The 16,099-nt window shown below is 40.3% G+C and overlaps 1 protein-coding gene across 1 annotated transcript in view; it reads right to left on the reverse strand.

Annotated features, from left to right (window-relative positions):
• PHLPP1 (PH domain and leucine rich repeat protein phosphatase 1) overlaps positions 1-16,099 on the reverse strand; it is a 134,288-nt gene that overhangs the window by 14,722 nt on the left and 103,467 nt on the right. Inside the window, exons 9-12 of the mRNA XM_062499446.1 lie at positions 14,515-14,610; positions 10,566-10,721; positions 2,093-2,293; positions 917-1,079 (exon numbers count right to left, since the gene is read on the reverse strand). Of these exons, the coding sequence (XP_062355430.1) occupies positions 917-1,079; positions 2,093-2,293; positions 10,566-10,721; positions 14,515-14,610 (616 nt within the window). The remainder of the gene's footprint in view (positions 1-916; positions 1,080-2,092; positions 2,294-10,565; positions 10,722-14,514; positions 14,611-16,099) is intronic.

Genomic DNA, 16,099 nt, shown 5'->3' on the forward strand with positions numbered 1-16,099 from the left:
AGAATTATTGCTCCTGCTGCTTTCCATGACCCCAGACACCGAGACACACACAGCAGGCTGGGAACTAAGCCTTTTGACTTCACAAAGCGCCAGAAGGATACTAAAGTTGTTTTGAGTCCCTGAATAGGTAACCAGTTCTCAGCCTCAGAGAAGGATAGATTTTTGTGCTGTATCATAAGATTTGTATGCTGTGAGAAAACAGCCTCCCAGCTCTGTCCAGCAAAAAGGGCACACAGCACAAACTATTCCGCACTAGAGCCAGGCGAGAAGCAGGAACTCAGTTTACAAAAGGCAAGGAATACTGTTCATAGTGTGGTCAAGTGAAGAATGCCTACCTCAAAAAAGAAATGTTGGAAGAAGTACAGAACTACTTGTGGAAACACAGTCAGGAGGCAAATTAGCTAATCTTCCTGTTGTGCAAAATATGACTGCAATGAAGAAAATGAAAGTAGATTTCCTAAATAGTCAAATCCTGCGCTCCCCAAATTTATCTCTGTCCCCGAGGCATATCCTGTTCTGCAGCTTCAGCGGATTTTAAGACACGCTCTAAATGAAGTCCATTCCTACAGAATCAACCAACTGCCAGGCAGCAAGAGTTAACTATGCACAGCTCTTGCCAAATGTTTAAGTCATATCAAAACAGACTGTCACAGGAAGACAATTAACACCTTTCTGGCAGAAAAGATACAGTGCAACCAAGGTAAGCGTAAAATCAGATTTTGACCCTCCTCTTCCTTCTACTCTGAGGCTGCACGGGGGCAAATATTTTGCATATGACTTCAGAGGAGAAAGCAGCTGTCAGATCCTCATACTCTCTGAGAATATACTATCCCATAGCAATGAGAGACCCAAGGGCAGAACAGAATTGGTGATATTCCATTATGCTTGCTTTTTCCAAAGCACATTCATTCCATACCTTTATTTCAGAAAGCTGCATTACTTCTGGGAAGACTTCAATGCAGTTGGAGTGAGCAATTACAGTATGCATACGTCTGCAGTTCATGATGGTTGTTGGAATGGCTTTCAGTTTGTTCCCGCTAATATCGATTTCCTCCAACTCTTCCAGCTTGGCCATTTTGCTTTGAAAACAAGAATTTGAGAGTAGTTCTTCTAATAGATGCATATTTTATTTTGAAGTGGTGATAAAAGCAGTGGTTTTTGTTACTTTAAGAGAAAAAAATCACAGACTTTGATTCTTGTTCACAGCAGTGCCTGTCAGCTCTCCTCATGTCAGATGCTAAAACAGTTGTGGAACAAAATGTGTACTACTTCTGACAGTGTTTGTTAATGCTACCTTTCAAATTACTTATTTTGATTACATCCCCCCTGCTTACCAGCTCACTTTCACTCTTTTCTCCTTTCTTCCCCTCTCTATCAACCCTAGTTTCTCACTACATCTCTCCACCTCTCATCTTCCCCTCCTAGCACCCCACTCAGCCCTCCCGCCTAAATTCATCTGTCTCATCTCCTTGCTGCTGAAGCCCAGCTGCTCAGAATATCACACAAGGACAGAGATGTCTCTTCCATTATTTATTGGCATCTCTTTTTCAAGGTTGTACCCCATCAGTTTTACAGCACATCTTACACTTGAAAGACTCCTGATTAAAAAAGAGTGAACTGAAAGCACAGAAATTGCTGCCAAGGCAAAACCTCTTTCTGGAGTTGAGAAGGTTTTTCTCTAGTAGAGTTTAGTTCACTTCCAGAGGACATTTCCAGATGGCTGTGCGCACAAATCTCTTGTGAGGAAAACCTCGCCCGATGTAAGCAAGTTATCAAGCCAGGGAGAAGAGAAGACCTCCTTGTGCTTGACTTCCAAAAGCACAGAGCCATCATGCTGAATTAGTCCAGCTGAAAAGAGTTTCAAGCACCATGAAAACTCACCATGTAACAAGCATCACTCTCTTGCCTGTACTGCAAGGGAGGGTAGCAATGTGCAGGAGGGCATAAGCTGGGGAATCCACCCACTGCAGTACCACTACACCCAAAATGCAGCCTCTGCCACCACATTCCTGCGCAATTCAGCTCTTGCTGTGAAAATACCTCACGATGCCCACCCACCCGTGGGCCAGAGGCAGTGAAGCGAGTTCCTTACCTCGCAGGGAAGCTCTGTAGGCGATTGTAAGCCATGTGCAAGATTTTCAGGTGTGGGTGGCCCGTTAACAAGGGTACACATTTATCTGTGAGGTTGTTATTGGTCAAATACAACTCCTGCAAGATGCTGTGGGTTTCTTCAGAAAGGGTGGCTGGAGGAAGCATTTCCAGTTTGTTGGCAGATGCATTAAGAAATCTCAGGCTGCAAAGAGAAGTTATATAAGGAAGCTCAGTCAAACATCCTGCAGGTTTTGTCCAAAAGAATAAATAAAAATCTCTAATTTTAAGAGTTAACTTAAGATAGTCATAGGTGAAGGTCAAAAGCAACAAGTTCATGACAGACGAAAAGTCTAGCATTAAATGAGCAAAATTTCTGATTTTTTTAAAGACCACATTTCTAAGAACAAAACATCAGCAAAATGGGTACCTCGAAATGCCTCTATCCTGTTATCAAGAACTCAGTATCTCCAATATTACTACTGCTGTAGCTACAGGTAAGAGCAATAACAAACCACATCATTTCCATACTCATTACACGCAAAAATGAGTTCTGTATTCATCATCAATGAACCATGAGAACTGCCTTTCAAGTGACTAAACACATCAATGGTAAAAAAAGCCAGACAATTTTTCAGTATTTTAAATACGATCTAAGGTGCAGACAGTATTTTGTTCAAACCTGCGGGCCTGAGAGCAACTACAAAATATGAAAAGTACTCTTTGAATATTTGGATAAAAAAAGATGCATCAATCACAACAAAAACCAAAACTTGAGGCCAAGCAGTAATTTGTGTTTTAGATTTTAAAGAGACTCTGCCAGTAGCAAATTAAATTTTAGAAGTTACATCCTTGCTTGCTGATGTACGCAGCAAGAGAGCCTTATCTCTGCATAGCTTTTCTGAGTGCCCTTCCCCTGCTCCCCAACACAGCAGAAACCCATATTTTTGCAGATGCACCACAAGGAACAACGACTCAAGGAGCACAGAAATTGAGTTATTCTTTTCCCCCCAAAGGCCTTTTCCAGGATGGGAATAAGACCTGCTGAGGTATAGGCACTGCCCATTCCTGCCAGCGAAGTTCTGCAGGCAGAGAATTTGTGTTTGTTAGGGGAGTATGGTGATCACAGAAGCACTGTAGGTATCTTCATGGCTAGAACTCACGCCAGCAATTCCAAACAAATGGAAAAATTCGACTATTTATCCTTCAGTAACCAACTCTGGCACGATCATGCCTTTTCAACAGATATGGGACCCTCTTCCTTCCTTCTGTCTTCAGAAGAGGCTGTCTCGGAGCAGTGCAGAAGTGTGGGCTTGCCAGTCTGCAGCGACTGCATTCAGACCAGGCTGTCCTGCTCCTACCAACTAATGGGAACATGCTGCTGCAGTGGACAAGGCTGCATTTAAGAAAAAAGACTTTCAAATGTGCTGTCCCAAGCCTGTAAAGCTCACTGATCAGGATACAAAAGGTAGGTGCTTTCCTGTCACTCATCTTAAGAGAAAGTGATCAAATATTGATGGCTGCTCCCATGCACACAGGAGTCCATACTGACCTTTAAGGTCTATTAATGAATGAAGTGGATTTGCAGGAGTAACAGCTGGTTCAAACTTGCTCAGCAGTAAATAAGGGTCAGACATGCTACAGGAGTCATGTGGAATACCAAAGGATTAAAAAAACCCACTATTTCCATCAGAAGCAAGAGTCTCTCAGCACTGCTTCAAAACTGAAACCAGGTTAGCTGCTTTACGCAAACAGAGGAGTCCACTTCAGACAAACAGAGTTTAATCCTCAGGCTCATTCATCATTCACAAGGGTGCTAAAAATCCAGAGGAGGAAGGGAGGGGAGGAAGGATTAGTACAGAGAAGGAAATAAGCAGCTGAAAGGGGGTTTTAATTTATTTATTTATTCTAAAAAGATGCTCAATTTCACCCTTTAGCTACAAACTAAAAATACACTAAGCTCTTTCAAAGCTGGATCATTAAACCGAAGCACACCACATCAACAGATCCTGTGCTTAATTAAACAGCAGCAAGTACAGCTATTGCTAAAGTACAGAGAGTTATTACTTTGGCAACTTCAATCTAATGTGCATGGTAGTCTTCCCTCTCCACAAAAATAAAGGCACTTTGATTAACATTAAAGCCACAGTATTTTTTGTACCACTCATACTACAAAATGGTCATCTTCAGCTCAAGTTGGAAAGGCTTAAGAAACAATTAGGTTTAAGGCTGCTGGGAAAAGTGAGTTGCCACAGGAAAGATGGGGATAAGAGATGACAGCAAAACAGACCCTGAGAAAGGCCATGCTCTTCTGAAGAAGAACCTGTATCTTAGTTTTGTTCTCACAAGCTGCATGAGAATAACCTGGCGTGTTTCACAGATACCAGCAGCCAAAGAGGTAATTTAGAGAGCATCTACCCTGTGGCTGTGAAGTCTGATCAAGAACAGCTAGCCCAAAGTACAACTAAAAGCTTCAATTAAGAAAAGGAACATTACTCTGACACAGCTGAAATTAATACAGTGTACCATATTGTAGCAATTTTAAATTCAGAACAAAAATTATCATTCTTCTGTTCTTAATAAACTTTCAACATTGGTGAAATGTAATAAGAGATTTCAATTTGTTCCCTCACTGGTAATAAAAGTGAGTGGAATCTGTGTGTTCCTGTCAGAAATAAGTTTTGATGCATGTATTTTCCAATGGGGAAGGGAAAGGGGAGGGTTGATGCTCTGCACACACACACCCCATTCCCCCCACCCTGAACTTTTGCTAAATCTTCCAGGAAGTGCTACAATGACACTGGAAATAAATCCCCATCATCATAACCTACAGGCTAGTGCCTTGTTGTGAACTAAGTTTAGGTGAGTAGTAAAAGTCTTGCCAACAGCTTAGAATGGGAACCCTGTGGTAGCAGGGTGTCTCACCTTAAACAACTGACAGTCAGGGTCAGAACAGTCACACACTCATCTCTGTCACTAGATGACATAATTAGAATTAAATCAGCTTTTGGAAATGAGCCTGTTGCTTGCTTATGTGTTTTTAGACCAGCTGTTACATCAAAATGACTAAAAAACATTCTGAAATAATAATTCTTTCAAGATATTGTCTAGATTTAGAATTCAAAATGAAATAAAATATTTCACTATTATTTGGGCAGAGAACAGAATGAACCATCAGATTGCTAGTGCCAAAGACTTATCAATTCTGTGCCGTAATCTTATGTTAAAAACAAACAAAAGTAAAACAAAAACAAACACACACACACGCAAAACCAACCCAAAGAAACCCCCGAACAAAAACCCAGCAAAATCTAAAACTGCAGTTGCCCGTCAGGTTTTCCCTCACGCTGATTTAACACAGAAGTCCTCCTCCAGGTTATTTCCACTCCCCATTTTCTTCATCCTTGTGCAATGTGCCAGCTGCTACCTTAGAAGGCACATCTTATAAATGCCCTCCAGAGGAGTGGAAATTTACTTGGGCACAATGTTCCCATCTCTCTTGTGCATGGACTTAAACTGATGCATGTTCCTTGAAGATATCCCACTCATACTGCTTATCAGATGGAAGCAGAATGTCAAGTATTAAAGCTCAGTCCAAAATTAATTGTTTCCCTTTCCAATTCCACCCACACACTATACCACAAGCTCATGAAAAAAACTTCAGCATCACTACAAAGACCTGAATTCAGCAGCCTGTGCACATACCAGAGCACAAAACAGCCAGGAAAGCACGAATTAACGAGTACTAAAAGAGCATAGAAGATGAACAAAGAAATGAAGGTGCTGGCAGGGAGATGTCTGAATTCTTCAGCTTTGACAAGGTGAATATTCTTCCCTGGAATAATAACATAGACAGTGGTGTCTGGCTGTAATAAGTCACCTTCGGTTTTTGGGGGTATTAAGTCCTTGTCGGACTTAACTTCTCCAAAAGACAAAATAAGAAAATAGGCTGTCCCAAAGAATAGGCTAGAATCAAGGACATGGATTTAATTCAACTAAAAACACCTAATATGCAGTCATATCCATTCCTTATTCATACTCAGAAGATTTTTATCTCAATTTGAGCTTCTAAAAGCAGAGGAAGAATATCTTCTATATAAAATGCAAAAGGTTTGAACTTTGCCTACCAATGCCCAACTCTAGCACACACAGATCCTGAATACAGACAAACTGGGAGAACACAGCACCTCTGAATTCCTCACCATTTTCTGAGGCAGCTTGACAAACTTGCTTTGCTGGGTAAGACACAGCCTCACTGAAAAAATATAAGTTCTCCAAAAAGCTTAGGAATGTTCGACATTAAAAAGAGGAACACAGACAACAGCATTCTTTGGTGAAGCAGAAGCAAATCAAATCCACTGTTTAGCTTAAAAGTACTGATAAGAGTTGGAAAGAACAGTGCAATCACAAAAAGAGAATATGCAGAGAAATCAAGATCTCCAGTTTGGCCTATGCCCCAAGACCTCCATCAGTACAGAGCAATCAAAATGTAAAATTTCTTCTTCAGTGCCTTCTGCAGACACATGCCCTCAATTTCTGATTCCCTAAGTCTAAAATAACTTATGAATGTGGTAGCAGGTGTGTGAGAAAGAATCCTGTAAGCTAAGCATGTCTGGGGGAAAAAAGAGAGGGGGGCGTGGGGAAATCAAAGCTGTTTTGCCAGCCTGTGCGGAAGAGTATTTTTTATTTAAAAAATAAAGAAGATAAATTAAAAGACGGAAACATTCAAGTGAATCCCCTTCCTGTTGATGGACTGCCAAAAAAACCACTTAACTGCTGCTCTCTCCTCAGCTCTTACTTTCTAACCTATCTTTAGCTATTCTATTTACTGGGATTTCCCCAGTTTCTAAAGTACCTGCTTGCAATCCTTAACCTAGCAACAAGGAGACAAAGGCAGCTAAGCATTTCTGCAACACAAACATGTGCATCAAACATTCAAGCAGCACTTGGCATTCATTTGACTTGGTTTCCTCCCTCACATTTCCCCTGCATCCAGGATAGGACTGAATCCTTGCATCACAAAGAAGCAGCCACAGTGGGTGGAAGTAGCAAATACCAAAAGAGAGAAAATTTAACTCTGTCACCTTCCAGAACTCCAGCAAAAACCAAACCCAAAACAAATAAAATAAATTCAAAACAAACAGAAAATCAAATGAGGTAAGAACAGCTGAACAAAGCTGAAAACAAAAAAGAAAAATCATGCAGACAGAGTCTAGACGAGCTCTGAATAGCTGACATGGGCTTAACCACCACAGCTGGCCACTACCAGACACTGCAAAACAAAGCCCCAGGTTTAAGCTGTGCACATCACAGCTACACAACTTCACCACACAAATGCTTTACAAGTTCAATGGCTGTTTTAAGGGTTGACATTGAAAACACTCATTCTAACTGGAAAGGATGCTTAGGCAAGAAAACAAATCCTTGCCCATCTTACCACTGTGCTTCCCCATTTTAACCCTGCCCCAACCACTGACACTGCTTTTCTACTGTGCCCAGCTAAAGCTCTCCAAGACTCATCTGGAGAACACTTGGTGCAACAGTTTCCACGCCATTAAATGGTAGTTTGCCTGCAAGCTGCTCAGGGAAGGCAGTAAAAAGTCTGTAGAGTCAGATGGCAGAAAAGGCATCACAATAGATGCAGCAGAGGATAGAAATGAAAGGCCTCAGGAATGCAGGTGCATGAAAAAAGGTTCAGGACTCAGTTTGGGAGTTTTCCCCATCAGCTGCAGCACTTGCATGAATTCTCTATTTTTCCAGCATATGGTAATGAGAAATGAAGAGATTATCTGGCTGCCTCTTGTAGCACTGATCTTGCCAAGAAAATCCCCACCCCACAAGAGAAATCCTTGCTAACATGATCAAGATGTGCATACTTTCAGTGCAATAAACAGAACCAAGTTCTATCTCGGTCAGAGAGATGTTTCATAGGTTAGTCTTCAATTTCTCCTTGACTAACAATTTAAAATAGAAAATTAATTTAAAAGCAGACCAACAAAATATCCCTAATTATACTCTCCAGCAGAAAATGATACCTTTTCACTGTTTTTTGAAGGATTAAGGCAGAAAATAAATGTTCATAAATTCTTTTACAAAGAGACCTGAGGTTTTTCAGTATTTGGGGTTTGGGGATTTTTTTTGTGGAAGTGATATTCTCTCTTTGTCTACCAGTGCACCAATTTCCTTTCCTTCCTCAGATGTTCTAGAAGTCAAAGCCCACCAGTGCTTGTGCTGAAGTTTGCCCAAGGCACTTCACACCCACTTTGTCAAATATTCAGGACTGAGAAAGAGAAAGCGTTTATAATTCACAGCATGAGACTTCATATCCAGACAAGATATCATCTGTCAGTTGCACAGACCCAAGTACCTCTGGAAAAAACCAAACCAAAACAAACCCATATCTTTTCAAGGCTGTAAAAGGCAAATCATTTTATGCAGAGATAAAGGTTCTGTGAGGTAAAGTGATTTGTCCAATATTACATGCTGGGTAGAGACTATGGCACACCACTCGGGAGAACCAGTTCTCTTGGCACGTCTGGCAGTACAGATTGTGCTTCCCAGGGAATGCTTGAAGAAGAGAAGCATTTTACCTTTTTAAAAGCAAAACAATCTCCTGAATGCCTTTCCAGACTCATTTCTGTTGACACTTAGCTGCTGATAGATGCAAGCATTTGAAAACAAAAGGAAAGAAGTTTTATGTAGAAAATTCCAAATACAAAACTCTGACATTGTACACTAATATATTAACCTGTACTGCTGTTTTCCTTCAGAGTTCTCACTTTAACAGGAGTCATAGGAGAACCAGCATGGACAAGCCATACCATCTTAAACCAAGTTAAAGAGTAGGGATCAACAGGGAAAACGCTACCCCAAGTCAACTGCTTCCACTAGCATCACAGGCAAGGGAAGGTGCATTGGTGATGAGATGTCAGAATGGGTAAGCTCTGTTTATCTCCTGTGATGGTGCATGACTTTGTTAAGACCGGTAGAAGACTTTGAACACATGGGCCTCGTGCTGCTCAAAAGCTGCAGAGGGGAAGCCACTTAACACTGTTATACAAAATATTCTTTAATTCTACCTCTTCTCAGCATATTCGTAACAAACTTTGGGGAATCTTCCCCCAGTCCTGGTTTTAGCTTGTAGTTGTTCATTCTGGCATCACAAAAAAACAAAAAACAAAAAAACCCCAAAATAACAACCTCCACAAAAAAACCTCCAAAAAATCCCTGCCTACAGATGAGCTGCAGTACAAAAAAATCTGTTTCACTCTGCAAAAATTGCACTATGCTACATCCTAGACCAACAACTGCTTTTAATACAAATTTAGCACAATTATTTCTTTAGTTGCTTTCAAATTACAACCTATTTGAAAATTACTTAAAGGTTTATTTTCTTTCCAAGTTAACAGATTCAACTTGGGACAGTTAAATGAGTTTATTTAGAAAGCATCTCAACCACCAACCTAATTCTCCAAGTTAATTCCAGGAAATTTAACTAGTGGGTCATGACAGAATTAACAATAGTATAAAAGAAGGGGTTTTGCAATACTCTTCATCGGGAAAAAAGCCCTGCCATCGAGATCACCACTTCTTTTGCTTCTGTACCTCTCAAGAAAGCCAGAAGCTATGCATTCCTTTTGTCACAGCTAGGATCAGATACAAAACCCCACAGCACACAATCTCACTGCCTGTTAAATTATGCATGCTTTGAGCACTCAAAAATCCCATGACTATATGTGGAAGGGAAGAGGTGCAAGGAATGCTGACATCAAGTGGGGCCAGCCTATCCACCATCCCCAGATGATGCTACCAACCTCCTGTATTTCTATCACAGTCACTTGAAGGATATGTTCATATTTATAAAAAAACAAAAAAAACCAAAAAAAAAACAATCCAAAACCTTGAAGACTCTGATACTAAAGAAATTGCAGCATAAAAATAAGAATCCAGAAAGCAGATCAAGTGGTGACACCAGCTAAATTAGTGACAAACATTTAAAAAGCATAGAAAAAAATTCAAAAAGCAGGGGCAGGGGAATAACTGAATTATTCTGACAGCTTTATGCACAGATTTTGTTTTGTTTGACAGGTATAAATAAGTTCTAGCCTCTGACTGAAGGGGGGAAAAAAAAGCTTTCACACTGCATCAAACAAGCCTAAGAAATATGTATTTAAAGAAACTGCCACTAAACCATTTCAGTATATGTAGTAGAAAATAGCATGTGCTTAACTCTACAGCTAGATTTCAAGAAGTACAGCAGGAGCTTGGTGAGAAAAAAGAAGCAACCATATAAGGAAACAAAACCAGAATAAAAAAATGTGTTTCGGTGAGCTGATCAGACATCTGTTCTTACCACCCAAGGCGTGGCAACTTTCAAATTAGGGGAACCTCAGATTACCCTTTGAACCAGGAAGTAACAGGCCAAGCAAGGTTCATCTGATGCAAGTCAAAAGGATCCAATTTCTTTATAATTTTACCTGTCTGCTTTCAAAAGCAGGTTAGATGGCAGTTCCAGGAGCTGGTTATGCTGCACGTCCAGGACCTCCACCTGCGTTCGCTCGAGCCGATCTGGGAGCCTTCCTAACATGTTGTGTCCTGCCAGCAGCTTCCGCAAGCTACTATTGTAAAACAACCTTAAGAGACATAAAAAACACCATAAATGAGAAAATAATAAACTAAAGAGTTTCTTTGATAATTTAGATATGGTATCATGGTTCATTAAAAGAAAGTGATTCAGCCAACTGATTAGCAGACATGGTATTAATTACGCACAGATCCAAAAACGTCTTCCCACTCCCCGCCAACTTTTTCAAAAGGTTTTCAGAGACAGGGAAGGAGGTTCACAGATGATTCAGGAGTGAAAATAGTGACAAAGGGTTATTTTATGGCACTGTATAAAACATGAATATAGAAGCACGACAGTGAAGGAGGTAATTGCTAACGAAGGCTGCAGAAACCTGCACGTGGGATCCCCTAGCTAATGCAAGCACTTCAGAAGTGGGGGTGAAATCACCAGTCACCCCACAAGCTTTGTAGTGCTCTACTCATCATGTGCTGACTCATAATCCAATGCAATTCCCCACCCCCACAATTTTTCTTTTCTGTTAATACCAGACTTATATAAAGCCTCCTTTCCAGTTCTACAGCAAATGAAATTTATCTAATCGGCTTTACTTTCTTGAGTTTTTACAAGCAATAGATGACCCGGAGTCCCATCCCCCTGCTCCATTTTTTGTGGGGCTGGGGAGAAGGGGAGGGGAGAAGAGGGCAACATAGAGAAATAGCTGTTCTGATCAAACAGTATAGCTTAAATTTGCAGGAGAAACAATGCAATGAGGGCATGCACCTAAAGACACCAAAAATAGAGCAACTCCGAATTTTGAACAGAAACCACTTCCAGCAAATTAAGAAAAAAAGATTATTCTTCATCTGCCACGTCTTACATGCCTGCTACTGTACTGTTTAATCTGGCGAGCCCATGCAACACGCTGACCTGCTTCAATCCAATACTCTCAAATTATTCAGCATTAAAGCAAAAATCATCTTCTCTCTGTCACAATGACCCAAATACATATAACAAGCCTCCCTACCCCTTCCCTACAAAGCACCAGGTCATGGGATTATTGTGCCAGAATCATCAATCAAGTACACTGAGTATTTTCCCCTTGACAGATACCGTCACTCTCAGTATCTGCATGCCAGTGTTAACAGTTATCTCACTTGGCTGGATTGTCTGAGTTATGACCATGGATGCAAGTCAAGAACCAGCCCTATCATTCCAGAAGGCTCAACACGGGGTGAAAAGACTCATCAAAAGTAATAAGCCTATCTATTATGTATTTATTATTTAACCATTCTTGTTTTACTCTGCTTTTACTTGAAAAATTCTCAGTTATGAACGTGCCTTTGTATTCTGTTTTTTGAGACTGGCTAATAATGTCAACATCAAATATCAAGGTAGAAAGCAGAACTGGTTGACAGCAAAAAAAAAAATCCCTTTGAGGTTTTTTTGTATGGGGGGGGCAGCACCATTTTAAAATTTAAAAGAAAATTCAAATTGTGGCAAAATCCTCAGAGATCTCCTCTTTCCATAAGTCAGAATAATGGAGTAAATCTTCGAGGGAGTTTGGTTTAAAAAAATTTTTTTTTTTTTTTTTTTTTTAATTTGCCTTGTCTTATTTTTCAAGTCACACAGGCACTGAAGGACCTGGGCTGGCTGAAAAGAGGTTGAAGAGCATTTAACTAAACAAGCTCCTGATGAACCTGGGACGCTTAAATCTTAAGCTGGGTGGGGAATCAGGATGTAGGGACTGCTCTTCCATATGGGCAGCTTTCCCACTTGCCCAATTCCCAGTGGAAGTTTTGGTGAAATCAGTAAATTCTAAGGACAAGCACGTCATTCATCATCAGCATCTTCTCAGAAAACATGGTTTGGTGTAAGCATTCTACCAATTCCTTTACTAAGCAACTCTTCAAGAGAACACAATGTTGAATACAAATACATCTTTTAAAAAAATCAGACAAGAAGGAACAAAAACACATACAAACATCTATTCACTGATGGCAACAAGGTCATTTTGGCAACTCCCAATTGAAGCATTTCCTTTCTCTTTGGCAGTATGATTTTTATGAATCTGTCCTGCATAGCTAAGACCGAGTAGCCTTCTTGTTATTTTTCAGTACTTTTAAAACTAAAACAGTTCCATTACAGTCCAGGGGACATATTCCCATTTTCCTTAATTGAGATGAATGCTAGTACAGAAACCTCTACCACAACTGCTTCAACTCTTTTGTCTTCAAGGACTAATTTTCTGTTTCAAGAGGCAAACACACAGCATCAAGCATAGTTTGTTTAGAAGAGATGCAATCATCACCCTACCAGGAATGTGCTGGTCACTCAAGATTTGAACATTTGTGTTTAAGTGTCACAAGCAGCCCCCTAGGAGAGCCCTGCTGATTCACTTCACAGGTTTTCAGAATGCTAGTCTGTGTAAAGTACACAACAGTGCACCTGAACACACTTACACTTTTACTTGCATTTATTTGATACTTAGGCATGTTGAGCCATTTGCATTTGAGTCCAGACCCAAATTTCCCCTGAAGTTTAACACATTCAAAGCCTGCCTTTTGAACGGAACAGGACCCTAAAACTGAGCTGACTTATTAGGAGCTAAGCTATCTAGACATATACTACAAAGAAGAACTTTCAAAGATAAGCTATTTCCTGAGGTTAATGTTAAGATGGCAGGAGAGACAAGTGGGATGTTGACTGTACCTAATTTCAGCTAATCATTAATCTCCCAGAGATATCCGGTATGCCTTGAAAGTCCTGGCTGTTATGAAGTGCAAATGAAAGAAAAATGAACTTTTGCACCCCCATCTTCTGAGTAGGCACAGCTTCACTTTTTTGTGTGTGTATATGAAAAAACAGAGATTAAAAGTCTACACATCAGCCTGTTAGTTTGCTTGATAAATCTCCTGACATCCTCTTCTGCCCCTGTTTCTGAAATCTATTCTCTTCTCATTTCTGACACTAAAACAGACAAGTTTACCATCTTACACATTCACCTGACCCAGAAAAAAACAACATCAGAAACCAAGAATGATAGTTTCTGTGCTGTACAGCTCCTTAAAGAAAATATTTGTATTTGATGATCCTTGTGAGTCCCTTTCAACTCAGCTTATTCTGTGATTTAGTAGTTCATGATACACCATCATCTTTCACAACATTGCTTTCAAAGTGGACAGAACAACCTAAAATGACAGCTCTCTTCCAGTGAAGGCAGAAATTTAAAAATGCCCAATATCACCACCTAAGCAGTAAAACTCACCTGAACAGACAGCTCTCTCTAGAACAAATAATAGCAAGACTTATTTATTATTTAAACTCAACTCCTAATTTGGTTCCTCTTGACTTCTTTTCTATCACTTATATTTACCAATTTTATGTTTAGATTTCTAGAAAAGAGATTGTCTTGGTAGTGAAGGCAATTGCTCTTCTTGCAGGAGTTTACTTCCTTGATGAGGCTTTCCATTCTTTAGACCCTTTTTCTCTCAAACAGGGCTGTGAGCTGGAGTTTCCAAGCTTCGCTGAAACTAAGTTACAAATGCTGGATCTCTAAAATTGTCATGCAAAGTTATGGCTGTAAATATTTAATATTCAGTATTAAAAATGAAGGGCTTTCCTGCCTCAACAGCCACATGAACAGCTTCAAAGTTCAAGGGCGCTACTTTCTCTGCATAAAAGTAAAAGAAGAAAGGCTGGGTGGAAGCTTGAGGCATGACAACACCCCACAAGGTAAAAATGAAATGAAGCAAAAGATAAAACAGCCCTGACAGTCACTGAACAAGCTAAACACTGAGTCAGCAATGATTTTTGAATTGTTTATCCTGTTCCCCATTGTGCAACTGGTCTGCAAGACCTACCGGGCAGGCAGCTCACGTATCTGATTGTGGCCAACATCCAACACTTCCAGCTTCCTGCTGTCACACACCCACTCAGGCAGGTTTTCCAGGTGATTTCTATGAATAAAGAACACAAAGACACGTAACTAAATTATAATTGAGATGTAAAAGCTATTAAGAATACAGCCTCAAGAGAGATACAGGCACCCGAAGGAAACAAATCTGTTAAATAGCATGTTGCTTGTGAGATTGTATCATCCCTCCTTCAGCAAGGGCATTACCAGTGCAGTCAGGTCCTGAGTGAGGGGGCAAGAAAGCTAACAGCAGTGTTACCTCTCCTACATGTGCAGTCACTAAGAAAATGCACAAAACCCCCAAAAAACTTCCAAATTATCAGGGGATTACTAAGAGTAGCACAGTACCAAAGCTGAAATCTCTCCATGGAGAACAACATTTCTGAGATGCTCCTTAGAAGATTACACAGTTGAAATACCTCTTCAATTCCTCAAATTCACTGAAATCCACCCTATCATTCTTTCACTATCTCACTGAAAAAAGCAAATTTTTCTAGCGTGTATCTTTCAAGACAACTGTTTTACTCTTCTTGCATTTATCTTCACGGAAACTAACCCTTCTGGAAACATCTTGGAGGCAAGTTTTTCCAAACACTGCACCCAAAAACATGCAAATAGGCACCGTGGGGCACTTCTACACCCTGCCCTAAAGACAAAAATCAGCACAAGATACATAGAGGAGATTGTGTGCAAATCCACTCACATAATTAATTCAGTCAGAATACACAGATGCAAACCAGGCATCAAATAGCAGTCAGGCACTCGCAGACCTGAAGCTCAGGAATAGGATGCTTATGAAACATGAATATAAATCAATCATGTACTTGTATCCTCTAGTTTGTTCCTGCAATAGTCCTCAATCAAAATATGCAATGGCAACCCAACCCCTCATCTCAGATAGCTTGCTGTCTGATCTCAAACGGATTTCCCGAACTCCAAGTGAGCCAAAAACCTAAGGACACCCTACCCATTTAGTTACAATGCCATCACTGCAATGAGGCACAAAAAGGGTTTTTTTCATCAAAATCATGCATTCTGCACCAATTTCATTAACAAATAAATGGAGAACACAGCTTTACAAAGATTGCTTTCCAACACATAATTTATTTAGTCACACCAGTGTGCTACATTTAGGACAATGTGAGTAAATCAGGGCTGGTGAAACTTCCAAGTTGATGGCCGCTAGCCCAGGTTAGCTCACCAATTGTTATGATCACTCTCAATAGTGTGAGTGCTTTAAGCAGGTCTTTTAATGAAGAGATCACTTTAAATGAAGATGAGTAATTTCTTAAATAAGACAGCCATTAAGCACGTGTATAAATGTTTTCCTGATTAATTCCTGGAACTGCAAAGCAAACTAAAACACCCCCTTTTCCATGCCTTCCCTTATCCCACCTCCCTCATTAAGGTGAAATTTATGTATGCATCCAAATGGCAACTGCAGACATCCCTGCAGCAGCCAGGGCTGCAAGAGAACTACGAGGAGCGGCAGGAGCTGCCAAACTGATGAGTAAACTATCAAACCATCACCT

Source organism: Cinclus cinclus, chromosome 1 (assembly GCF_963662255.1).
Source record: "Cinclus cinclus chromosome 1, bCinCin1.1, whole genome shotgun sequence".
Classification (NCBI taxonomy): domain Eukaryota; kingdom Metazoa; phylum Chordata; class Aves; order Passeriformes; family Cinclidae; genus Cinclus; species Cinclus cinclus.